At 44.7% G+C, this 12,961-nt stretch overlaps 1 protein-coding gene across 2 annotated transcripts in view; it reads right to left on the bottom strand.

The window, feature by feature from the left end:
• Positions 1-607: 607 nt before the first annotated feature.
• The window catches only part of rhbdl1 (rhomboid, veinlet-like 1 (Drosophila)), an 85,930-nt gene continuing 73,576 nt past the window's right edge, over positions 608-12,961 (bottom strand). The window contains exons 7-10 of one of the 2 annotated variants that reach the window (XR_015928368.1): positions 10,569-10,629; positions 9,567-9,883; positions 3,367-8,351; positions 608-3,328 (exon numbers count right to left, since the gene is read on the bottom strand). Coding sequence is in view for 1 of the 2 variants with exons in the window: in XM_088612585.1 (XP_088468711.1) it covers positions 9,612-9,883; positions 10,569-10,629 (333 nt within the window). In the remaining variant the exon portion in view is untranslated. Of the gene's footprint in view, positions 8,352-9,566; positions 9,884-10,568; positions 10,630-12,961 lie in introns of both variants that reach the window. The other variant, XM_088612585.1, reaches the window with a different exon arrangement.

The raw sequence follows: 12,961 nt of genomic DNA on the forward strand, positions 1-12,961 counted from the left end.
TTGCTTTCAAAAGTGTGGTGCAAGTGGTTCATTGATACTGCTGCAGTCCTACAGCAACAGCAATGCAATGGGCACAATTTACAAAACCACAATGAATAAACCTATATTGTTAGCCGACCGATGTGCATGTCTGCTACTTGAGGGGCACGTTCCCCTTTATTGTGGTGTTCCTGACACCAGCTCAATCTGTTAAGAGTAAGGCTTTCCCAAATAACCTCTGGCCCTGGCAGCTGGGCAATAGGATATTTTTGTACCAGTTGGCAGCAGAGACTTCTCACATTAGCGGGCCTGAAGAGGTTGTGGTGCATTTAAGTTGTGGCACTTGTCACAGGAGTGGAGCAGACAGGCCTCTGAGCAGTGGAGTTCAGCCCTCATGGCTCATGAGTTCTGTCCATCCATTTTCTATCTGCTTTCTGCTATTCAAGGTTGAGGGGGGCCGGAGCCTATCTCACCAAGCACAGGCACAAGGCGGGATACACCCTGGATGGGACACCAGTCCATCACAGAGCACACACAGACACAGACACAAACTCGCACTCACACCAGGGCCAATGTAAAGAGGCGGCAAAGCAAAGGGGATAGTACAAAGTCACAGGCATGGAGGAAATGAGTCCACATGTGCCGACTTTATTGTAATGTTCCCAAATTAAAGCAAGTACAACGAACAGTACAAAAGAAAAAAATATATATACAATATAAAATAGTTCAGTTTTGAACATTTAAAAAGTACAGTTACAGTCATGAAATCATAAGCATAGATTTGTTTTTAAATAGAAACTATTTACATAAATATATTTTTGTTTTCATTTGTCTTTTCTTAATTGACCCAGAGAAAAATAAAGTTTTTTTACAGCAGGAGGTGGGGGGGGGGGAGGGAGATCCTTCTGTTCTCCTCCCCCTCTTATCTTGGCAATAACTTGGATTGTGAAAACAAACCAACTTTGAAAAGCAGAGTGTGGATGATTTCTTGCCCGCCAAACAGGTCTGGCCTGTCTTCCAGAGTGAATCAATCTTTTCTTTCGATGTAATCTCACAGCAGTTAACCTTTGAAAAGCTTCAGCAAATAAGTCTTTGATAAGAGGTGGACAAGCATTTGGTTGCTTTAAACAGTCAATATTTATTTATTGACTTTTCTTGGCTATTTGTATTGCGTTGGACAGGGAGATGAGGAATTCAGTGACCTGCCTTCACCCTGGGCTGTGCTGAACTCTGTACCTGCATTCAGAAGGATTTGTTTTAATGAAGATGTTGACTTGTGGTGTTGGATTGAATTGCGCAGTTGCAATCAGGGAAACAGGCCAGACCTCCCTTGTGTAGTGGATTGATCTGCTTCAGTTTTACACACACTGCAGGTAATTCCAGCTGCTGCATTTTATAAGGATGCTACTATGTTTTCAGACAAGCCGTGTAAGATGTACGGTGTGACAATTGTGTCAAATAAGAACAACAGTTGCCCATCATGAAAATAACCTGTAGGAAGGTCCCGATTCTAAAGGGAGTTTCTATAAATACTTGAGCTGTTTTTGTATTTTCACAAGAGAAAGTCCTTAGTCCATTCACAACCATTCCCCTGAAAATAATCTGTTTTACACTGATAAACAGAATACTTGAACTACATTGTAGTGTTTCTTCAGTGGCTTGGTTATATTTTCAATGTCAGTTTATTTAACGAATATATTACAATTAAATATACGTTCCCGGGAGAGTCCCATCAGAACATCCTCAATCTACAGTATGGAAAATATTCAACTAGGATGCTTTCAGAGTAAAGGTGGTCTTGTCATTTAAGTAATAAATCCCCAGCTTTTCAGCTGCGAAGAGCCGAGAGTTACATTGTGAAGCTAAGAAAATCACTCCCTGGCACATAGAGAATAAAATCTGTTCCAAGAAGTTTCTAGAAGCGTGCAGGACCAAAGTAACAAGCAGAGAAAATGACATGCACAATCAACCCTGCAGAAACACATCAGTCTTCTGTGACGTACTGAGAAACGCATAACCAAGCACAGAATCCAGTGTTAAGGCTGGCTGAAAACTCAGCAGCGGGGCAATGAGGAAGGATCGGCCCAAACTTGGTTAGCCCTGTCCCTTTTTCAACTCGGCTTAAGCCCTGATTCTGACCAATGTTGAAATCCTGCGGGAAAATGTCAGGGAAAGCATTACTGGTTTGGGCGCAAGGCTCCATCTAAAACCAGCCCGGATTGTCTTCAGGACTGGTAGTGAACAAGAGTCAATATTCCCCCAGTAGGTGGTACTATGGCAGCAACTCATGAGACCGCAGGAAGCTACAAGCAGCTTTTGATATTCACAACAGTCGACAGGCTTTTACTGTAGATACTCCCCACCCTTCTTTAAGAGTCAAAACAAATGACTGTGCTTATCCACAAGACTCCGAAAACCAACTGTGAGGGAAACAATTTCCCCCACTGGCTGTTTTAGCACCACGCCTGCTGAACAGCTGCTTTCCTATTATATACAAAAAGCAGAGTCTGCAGAGACAGACAAGGCCAAAGATACTGCACATACCAGGCTGTGGGGACTCTTGAGATCCTACGGAGGTGAATTCATGTAGTAAAGTCTGAGAGAGCTGACAGAGACAGAGTCCTGGGAAGTGTTTCTTTTTCGGGTAAGGGTCGAAAATTCCAACCTGGGCAAAAGTGTAATAATCGAATAATATTAATAACACCACATCTCATTTATCATAGTCAAAGCGTACCTCCACTATTTACTACTTAACCTTAAAGGGAGCCCTTGGAAGATCTCTGTCTCAGATTGCTAAGAAGCTGCTGTCAAGGGGTGACACTGGCGTCTCTCTCTTTCGGCAAGGGGAGCAATTACAGCTGCAAACATGAGCACTTACAAGAAACAGCCACTTAAACCTTGGAAAACATTTCAAGCCACAGAGACCTTTTCTGGTGGGATTGATCTGCAGGAAGCGAGCGAGCACATAGATGTGCACTACTTTGCTGAACAAGCTGGCCCTCCAGTTCCCTAGGGCCGACTGTTTCACTAGCAATAGGACAATCGATTTTAAGGGGAGAGGAGCTACTTGGGGTCGAACAGCCACAGGCCTCCCTTGATATACTCCCCAGGGTCACAGCAGGTTTTCATCATAACTCCCAAGTGCTGACAGTGATCTTCTGGCAGCAAACCCACTGCTCAATCAAGCGTTTACAAAGTAAAGACACAACACAGGCGTGAGAGTACGTCAGAACAGCTTTGCAACTCAACAACAGCTTACACCAAGCTGTTAACCTGCAGGAAATGTCACCTGCTTGTGCAAAACACACCATGACTGAAGATGCTAAGCCTCCAAACTCTTCCCTTGTGTCTGTTTTAGGATCTGTTGATCTTTGTCCAATTGGGTACGGACTGGGCTTCAATCAGGCACATCTTCGTTTTGATTAACTGTTGTTCTTGAAGTGGTTTTACTTTGAGGAAATTACAGTACAACACTGCTATTGGTACCGGCTTCAGGCTCATAACCAGTAGGAGAACCGATGGCATCTTTTTTAAAAAATGCCTTAATTCTTTTTACTTTAACCTAACAGACTGTGTGTACCCGAAGTGCCTGAGGACTTAATGGATGTAATACAGATAGTATACAGTACTCTTGAGAGCAACACTTTCTAAATTCCAAGTGTTTCAGTCTCTGGAAAAGGGTGATCACAGGAATATTTATTATATTAAAAAGTAGCAGCACAAAACCCAGCACAAACATTCTTTCCTAATTGAAATTAATATTCACCTCTGATTATATTCGAGTGGCAGGAACAGAGGTCAACAGAACACCAAGTTTCAGATACATACAGTGTGTGGATTATTGGATTACTGGGTGTGGCATTGCAGAAGGAGCTGGTATAGTGAGAGATTACTACTTGAAGAGCATCAGGGAAAAGACAATCCTTCCAGACACCAGGGACTCATAATAAAAGAACAAGCAGTACATTTCATATCCCCTCACATCTTTTCAAAATTAAACAAGGACTCCTGATATTCAGTGAGGGATTTTCTCTTAAGCTCCACTTCTTCATGCAGTGAAAACAAAGCACCAGTCGCCATTCCTTTTTTCTAAATTAAAATTCTCTTTGTTGTACTTCCTACAATAGCAAACAGTCACATGACCAGATTACCTGATGATTTTTACATTCACAGCAAGTGCATTATACTGGGACCTGCCTACTATGCTAGACTTTGTATCAGTGATGATTGGTGGACCAGTGCTACAGAGATGTAGAGCACCACAGTTAGAACAATCCAACTGTATCAGCTTTCGTACGCTTTAGATTGGAACAGACATTTGGCCTTTCCATTAAATCTCGCATCAGCATGAAGAAGCGTGGCCACCTTTCTAAACGCAGAATAAGGTAAAGTAAAATCATGCTAGCAGCATGTTACAGCATTGGGGGGACAGTAAAACACAATACAAACTGTGGGAAACTAGCTCGGTAAAGTAAACACTGCACAGACAGGGTAAAGCCAGGGAACACTTATAAATATAAATTACAAATGTCACCTAGAACCTCAAATGTTCAGGCCTGGAGAAAATAATTTTTGGCACAGTGATAGTTGCGGCCTTTAATATTAATAAAACGTATTCAGTCGTATTTTCCATCCCTTTCTCAGTGAGGTAAAAAGGAACAGAGCATCTTAGTTTTAACAAAGAGACATGCGCAGGGATACTGCTGCTACAGGTTTTACGGATGCAGCCCTTAGTCTTGAACACAAAGGCTTGTCAAGTCTGACAGTCACACAGTTATCAAAGACTACGCCAGGGAGCATAGCTGACGCAGACTGCCAGGGAGTGGACTTGAGAAAATGACAGAGCAGCCACAAGAGACAGCTGAGCATCCTACAGATGCCCCTCTGCAGCTGTTTCTGAACGTAGACATTAGAGATTTCCTCCATCGGAGGCGAGATCTAAAGAGAGAGGCTAGCCTTGTGCGCAACATCAGAGAAACATCTGCAACAAGCACACTACACTTTCTGATCAGAGATCTGAACAAAGTTAACAGTTAAGCCACTCAGCACTGTGTTAATCGTCTCAGCATTACTACATTCACTGGCCAAAGTATTAGGAATGCAGACCTCAGTCTTTACTGAAAATTGCTTGAACCAGTGGAACATGCAATTCAATCCTACACACCACTGCCCTCACAGCAACTTCACCTGCAGGATAAATTCCCAAAATGCTCTGTTCACACTGTTCCTGTAGCTCACAGAGGCCAGCACGCCCTGTGCCAATTCCTAATATCATGGCCAGAAGCTGTACGTCTGTAGCCCTTTGTTGCTCAAAGACTAGAAGTGTTTTGGTTCTGATGCAGCAGGTTTTAATCTTGGTTAACATTTTTCTTTAAGAATACTTCCCCAGTGTTCATTTTCTTTCGAGATCAGATATGACTTGTTCTTAGACAATGATAAAAAATTGCCACTTTTTTAAGCCTGTGAGCACTACTTGCTTGCTAGAGAAGCCATTTGAAGAAGCCTGCCTTACTCTGATTATTTTCATTATCTCTTCAGCACACCAGCGTTTCTGTGTCGTGGTTTAAGACGCTGGCATCACAAATTGTCTTCCTCTGTTTCTCTGTAATCAGGGGTTGAAGGGTTTTTGTGCAGCTGGAATCAGCATGCTCTCCCCCTCCTAACATGTGAGCAATCATGTCTTATATATCAGGAGATCATCAATTCAACACAACTCAGATCTCGTACAAGGATCTTGTACAAGACATATAATACTGAGAAGCATGTCCATCAACACTGAAGACAGGTGATGAAGGAAGAGACTCTTCACAATAACCTATTTAGTTATTGTAAAGTGTGGCACTTCTATTGTGAAACCTCGGCTCCCCTGGTGAAATCCTTAATCAGCTCTTAAAGATTTCACCAAGCCCACACCAAGAGACCATGGACAGCTGCCACAGCACTGTGTGGACGGTGCTTCAACTCAAATTCTCCAGATGCAGCGTCTTCTCCTTTGAGAAGGTTCGCTGAAGTCTGAGGCTCAGCAGAAAAAAAAAATCAAATATTGAACTGTTTAAAAGAAAAAAACACGAGTGGTTTACACATGGTGTATCATTCAGAGACAAAGCCAGGCTTTGCTTTGGGAGAGATGTGACTTGGAAACAATACACTGCAGCCTTGAAATTCAGACCCTTTTTGCTCAGACAGCACTTCTAGTTTCTACGTAGTTTTTAAAAACTCTACAATGAAGAGACGTGCACCAATAAAAGAGCAAATGCTTAAAGACACAAAACTAGACAATACCGGCCACATACACGCAACGCAGCAGTCAGTCTGCATATCCTGCTACCCACGAAGCTCTGCACCATGACATGACTGCAAGAATACACATCCAGGGCAAGCAGACAGTGAGCAGGTCTTCACTTGTCATGCTACTCTTCCTTTTCACCACAGCCTTAAGCAGGAGGACAAATGATCTATAACATCCATATTAGAAAATCTCTTTTTTATATGTGGGGAGTACATGGAAACAATGAACAGTGCAAAGTTAATATAGGCATTCTACAAGACACCTCAGAGTCTCAAAGGCCATGTCTTCTCATAAAAAGCGTGGTTCTGCAAATTAACAAATGAAAAACTCCAAGAGGCATATTTTGTTCTCCTTCAACAGTTTTCCAGCACACCGCTGCCAAACTCTCCCCACGAGAGAACAAAGAGACAAGGTCTGCATTCCTGAAGACACAACAGCACTGCTTCACAGAAGGGCAGTAGGAAATGCAGAGGCCAGACACGTAGACATCACATTCGCTTTTCACAGCATAGATCGGATTCACAGATCTGAGTAAGGTATGGGAATGCTTGTCTTTATCCTTAGCATTTTAAAAACAAAAGATAATGGTTTTTTTTTCCCTCCAATTTCCTTTTCCTTCTAAATTTGGCAAAACCATTTTAATTTTGTGATGCCACTGCAGCTCACACTGGAGCAAAAGACATTCAAGATGGACCAATGCCCTCAACTTGCCCTGGCTTCCGCTGTTTGGCAACAGGTCACTGTGTTTGATGTCCTCACAGCGGATGCTCATGTCTTGAGGATCCCCAAAGAATTGTGACCCCAAATGTGACATGTGATGCCAGGTTTACTACCTCATTTGCACCCTAAGTTGATGCCACTATTGGCACTGCGCAGGTTAAGCTGGAATGATGAAAATATGGTACGAGAAGCTTGAATGTCTCTAAGCTACTGCTGATTTGTTTTTAACAAAAACATAAATTGGCCTTTGAACAACTTGAAGGCAACAGAAGACCCTCTTTTCCTATTCAAAGCAAATGTCTGTTCTGCTGGAGACGCCAGCCTGGCGTCACTGCTGTCTGATTTCAGACGTACAGTATGCATGTTCAGAACGGTCCTAGAGGACTATATATAGTAATGAGGGCAAGGCAAAGACAAGCTTAATGGACGAAACAAAACAATTTTAACAAGCAAGGCTGGATCATGACATTCAGTGCCTTTTTTGTGACAGACTTTGACTTGAGAATGCTGAAGTCCTGTTTCTTAAATGCTGTAGTGATTTAATTAAATGTAACCTGGAAATATTGGGTTCCTTTATGGGTTAGTTTTCAAAAGCAAACAAAGCATTACATAAGCAACTGACTTGGGCCGTATTCTGAAGAAACCTGAACTTGTCTTCCAAAGGCATGCTTGTCAAGAGAACGTCTGCACATGAAGTAGAGATCTTACCCATTATTTCCAAAAAGGAACCTTAGAAGGAACAACATGCTCATTAATTGTGCATCATCTCATTCAGATTGCTTATGGCCTCATAAGACCGCAATCTAGCTGAATCAAAACCCGTAACTCTGAGAATTCAACTGAAAGATCCCTGTTTTGGAATCACAGGGCAGAAGTGAATAATTTGTTACTCCAGGGGGATGAAAGGCTGAGGGGAAATGCACCTTGTTTTTGAGAATAAAGAAAAGGTTTAATCCAGCAGAAAAGGTTTCTAACGAATGAACAGTAACCATAAAAAAGGCAACGTTATATTCCTTACAGACATTCCTTTACAAATGTGTACAGTCCCCGGGATTGAGACACTGTGGTGCAGGCAGTGTGAGCAGGCCCCCTGAGCCCACGAAGACACAGAGGGCAGGAGATGACTCTGTGAGGGTCCTCGGCCTACGTGTCTGTCTCTGCCTGGAGTGGTGCAGACCAGGGTCCCAGGGGCTTCATCAATCCCATTGAGGAAGGGAGAAGGCGATGGGAGCTCTTTAAATAAAAGATGCTTCAGTGGAGTTTAAACAAGATGGGGGTTTTTTTCTCCCTTGGGAACAGAGGTCCAGTGATGCTGAAGATGGGTGGATTCCTAAAGTCGATCAGGCCAGGTAATGGGAAGAACCTTTAAAAAAATGCCACATTAGTGAAACTGCAGAGGGGGGAGCAATTTACACTGCTCAGGTAATTCTTTCTCATTTTGCGTTTTCACTGTGATTGAAAATGTCTCACCGTGCTTTCTCAATGCTCTGCTGCACTCTACTATAATATACTAGATAATAAACCTTGAAAAGGAATTTGAATGCAGTTCCTGGTGTGCTGAAACTTTCAGACCTTCAGCTGTGATGGAGAGGTGACAATAAAAGCGCTTTCATATTAAACTGTGGTGCTAATAGAAGCTTAATAGAAGTGCAATGAAAAGACCTAACAACCCCCCTTTCCAAGCTATAGAGCAATAATGAAGTTCCTGACTGCGGATAACCACAGTGTAGGTTATTTTCATCTGTATTTAATGCACAACTTGTCTCCTACTCTGTTTCCCCCTGGGAGAGAAGAAAAATAACAAAGTGAGGTATCGTTGGACAGACCAGTGTTACTTAGGTGTTCCAAAACACCTGAAGCGGTCAATCCCCAAAAAACAAAACACTTCATTTTTTAAAAAGAAAGATTTGTTACTAGACTTTCTTTGTTAGAAATACACCAGGCCACACGTCCAGCTGGACAGAACTGCTCTCGTCGGGAGTGCGCTTCACCAGCGAAGAGGAGCTTTCGGCTCAAAAGTAGGAGCATGCGTGTGGTTGGTGAAAACTCCGATAAGAGCTTCCTAATGGGGGTGGCTGTTGTAAGGGTTGAGGAAATTGAGAATATTTAGCATCTAACATGACCAGGTCCTCCGAGAAATCAGATGAGGCCCGGGCCGTTTCACATTGTGAGGCCCCCTCGTTGTTTGGGAAGAGGGGTAAAAACTATTTTAATGTAAAGGATGGCATGATGGGAAGATTAAGGCGGGCATTGCGAAACTCCTAAAGAATGGGAGATTCAGCACTGAAAGGGGGACATTTTTTCACAGCTGTAGTCAAGAATCACAGTATGTGGTAAAAGTTCCAAATTCGTCTCGAGTCGAGAAACACAGCCAAAGGGTTAAAGTGGAGGACCAGGCACCCTGGGCTGAGGTGAGGCCCCCTGTGAAGTGAGGCCCGGGCCAAATGGCCCCGCTAGCCTCCCCTCTCGCAGGGCCTGAACATGATGACCTCAAGGGGTGTCCTCGCTCCTTTTGAATCGGGCACGGCTAGGCTGAGGGTGAGGCTGAAGCTGTACGGGCCGCAGCGTGTGGAGTTACCTGGCTGGAGTGCGCTCAGGAGAGGGGGGCGTGGGGGGCGTCCATCTACGGAGGCGGCGGGATCTGCACCCCCAGCAGCTCGTAGGCGAAGATGTTCCAGAAGATGGCGAAGAGGAGGAAGGTGGCGAAGGCGAAGATGACGACCCACCAGGAGCACTGGCGCTGCAGGCTCTCCTCGTAGCTGCGCAGGATCAGGAGCCCCATGCTGATGCCCACCACGGCCCCAGACAGGTGCGCCATGAAGCTGGGTTGGGGGCCGGAGGAGGGCAGCGGCGGGGAGAACCGCAGCCACACGGCCCGGCCGACCTCCGAGCTCACTGCAGAGGAGACGAGGCAGCAGGGGGGGGCACAGGGCCCGGAAAAACGAGAATGAAACAATAAGAGGGGCCACAGCGAGACAATCACTAGAAAACAGCAGGCCCCTTCAGGATACGCCCTGGTGACACTTTCTGAAAGAATTAAAGCCTTATAAATCATGGGAAGCCAGAAGCGCACTTGAACCCATTTTCTAAATTATTTCCTGATCTAAATTCTTTCAGGATCCAGTAAACGTGTTATTTAAAAGGGCCGGTGGTATTTAGAAGTAATGAATGGCTTATAGTTTCGGGGAGAGATGGCATCGAACTTTCAAGAGTTTCGTTATCTGAGGTTAATTGTTGAGTTATTCGAGGTGGCAGCTCAAGGGACATGCCTAATGGATGTGCAGAGAGATACTGTCTATAAAGCTCCTAGAACCTTATCGTAAGCCAGCTTTAAGGCAATCCTTGTGGCTGGCCTGCCGTAAACATAGATGGTGAAGCAGACTAGCAGAGAAGGTGTTACCTGTATATTGAAGATGTGTTTCAGCAACTGTCACCATGTGTATTTTAATGTCATTAGGGTGTCTATTGTAGTTTTGTGAGCTTACGCTCTGGAACAGGTCCCATGAGGGATCTCCAAAGCTTGATATGTATTAGAAGCCAATGCATACTCTTGCAAGCTGACAAGTGAAAATGGACTTACTGCACACGAGGGCCAAGATCATCCTGAGCATCTTATATGGACACCGCATGCCTGCCCAGTTCTGAAACAGAGAGAAAGCCACAGCAGACGGTATCAGACCCACAGAGTTAGAGTTTTTAAATACGAATCAGGGCAGTGTCAATGTCACCTGGCACTACCTGAGATGCTTTTACATGTTTTCAAATGTCAGTAGACCCTGGCTTTAGAGAAAACCCAGCTTCTTCTGAATCCGCAACTGAATTATTTGGTGCTTTATGCCCACCCAATTTGGAAACACCAACTGTTAATCAACTCAGCACACTGCAATGATTCTCGCAGTGTCCATGAAGCTGTTCGTCATCGGAGGTGCTGCAAGTGCCACAGAGCTCTACAAAGGAGCTGGCAGGCTCTCGCTGGCGTCGGCACCCGACAGGCCCTGGGGTAGCCCCTGGGATGCAGTTGACACAGCTGGATTGTTGCCAGGTGTGGTCCTGATTTAGAGACAATCTCAAGCAGCATGCCCAGCCCTGGCTGGAGCTGGACTGAAATCAGAGGAAGACAGAAATCTGGCAGTAGTAATAAGCCAGTCCAGAGTGTGTGTGTGTATGTGGGTGTCTGTATGAGTTTCTGCATGGATATCCTATGTAGGACAAAATGTCAGAGACTAAGCCGTTGCAGAACAAGTGCCTGTAGATAACATAGCCTCTGGGAGGTGGGTGGAGGGGGGGCAGAGGAAGGATGGGCTGCTGTTTCCACTTTGTTTGCCCTTAGCGGTGCAATCTGTAAAGGCGCAGGTTGGGCTCAATGATCACGGGTTCGAGCCTGGGTCGTTCAGCAGCGGACCATGACCAACACTTCCCAAGCGGTGACATACCGTAGGCCTGGCTGAGCGGCACCAAGAGCAGCAAAGGGACTAGCGAACCCTGACGTTTTAAGCAGGCCTGTTGCCTTGACTTGGGTGGAGGACCCCCAACAGAGGTGCATCATTCAGAGCATAGTTGTGCAGTCTTTATGTGAACTAGAACCAGGAACTGAGTGGATTAACCCATAGCAAAGGCCACAGTAGGAGATCAGCTGACTCCAATTGGGATTCCCCATGTTGTAGCGCACCATTGCTCAAGCAGCAGCAGGGTAAGACGACTCGCTGCCTGCAGAAGATGTCTCCACGTGCTGCAGGTCAGTGACCCCTGTGCCTGTCCAGCTCTGGTGTTTATGCTGTGCGTATTTTAAAAGTGTCCATCTTGGAAGACGTATCTGCTGGAAAGAGGGATATAGAGGTGTACATCTCTTGGGAGGTTTCTGCCCAGATCCAATGCATCTATCTGTGTGGTCTATGAGGTTCCAGTGATGAGCAAAAAATTATGAATCCAAAGACATTTTGCAACGTAAAAGGCTCTGCTCTCGTGAGAAACTAAATAGGAGAGGGCACCCAACTAGAGTTGACAGGCAGTGCTTGTAAATTTATAATGCACACAAATAAATGATGAGGGAAAGTAACAAAGGCTGAGAGACAGAGACGAGACGCTGGATTAAAGCAGCTGAATTTGCCTGAATGGAGTCGTGCGATTCTGTGGTGCAGCTCCTTGATTCAGGCTGGTGACCAGGGAAGAGCCTAATTCAATATTACCAGTACTGCGATCATTCTTCAGGCAAATCCTGCGAACGGAACATTCAACCTTGGTCGTTCCATCTCAGACAACACAGGTGGGACATCCCTTGTGAAAGTAACCCTTGGTCAGTACGCCACATGATTATTGAGAAACGCTGTGGTATACTATAGTGAACGTGCTGTAAAAACCATTTGTCAAGATATATCATTGCCCTTCTTCAGTCTAGAGTAGTAACATGAAGAGGAAACCATCTTGAATCAATTGGACACTGTAGCATATGTGCAGTAAAACTGTGGTAAACGTGGAAAATGGGAAAGTTACAGAATGTAACAGTAGCCAGAAGGATTTATTCATTAGAATTTATTCTGGATCTCCATAGCCAAGACAATTGCAGAGAAAGACAAGAAAATTGCTCTTCTTTGTTTCCTTTTAACCCAAAGTCACCACCTCCTGGTTTGGAAGTGCCATAATAAGGATGAATTAGAGTTGCCGTGGAGCGAGAGTACATTTTCTGTTTTCCACTGTAGCGGTCTGCAGGTTGAAAGCTAGCAGGTTCTTTCAAATAAGATTCTTGCAGCCAAGGGACTGCAGCAGCCTGCCTCGACACAACTTCCAAATCTTTCTTTCGCACCTCAACAAACTTCCAGCGGAGAGTGTCCTCGGCTGCACCAATCACGAGCGCAGTGAGAGAAGACAGCAGGGCCCTGCGGCCCTATAAGCCCAGCAGTGTCAGGAGCCAAGGAAACAAGACAACGGGATGTTTCTTCTGCTCTGTGGTTTTTAAAGTTCAGATACGGACATTTA

Source organism: Lepisosteus platostomus, chromosome 19 (assembly GCF_059453375.1).
Source record: "Lepisosteus platostomus isolate fLepPlt1 chromosome 19, fLepPlt1.hap1, whole genome shotgun sequence".
NCBI lineage: Eukaryota > Metazoa > Chordata > Actinopteri > Semionotiformes > Lepisosteidae > Lepisosteus > Lepisosteus platostomus.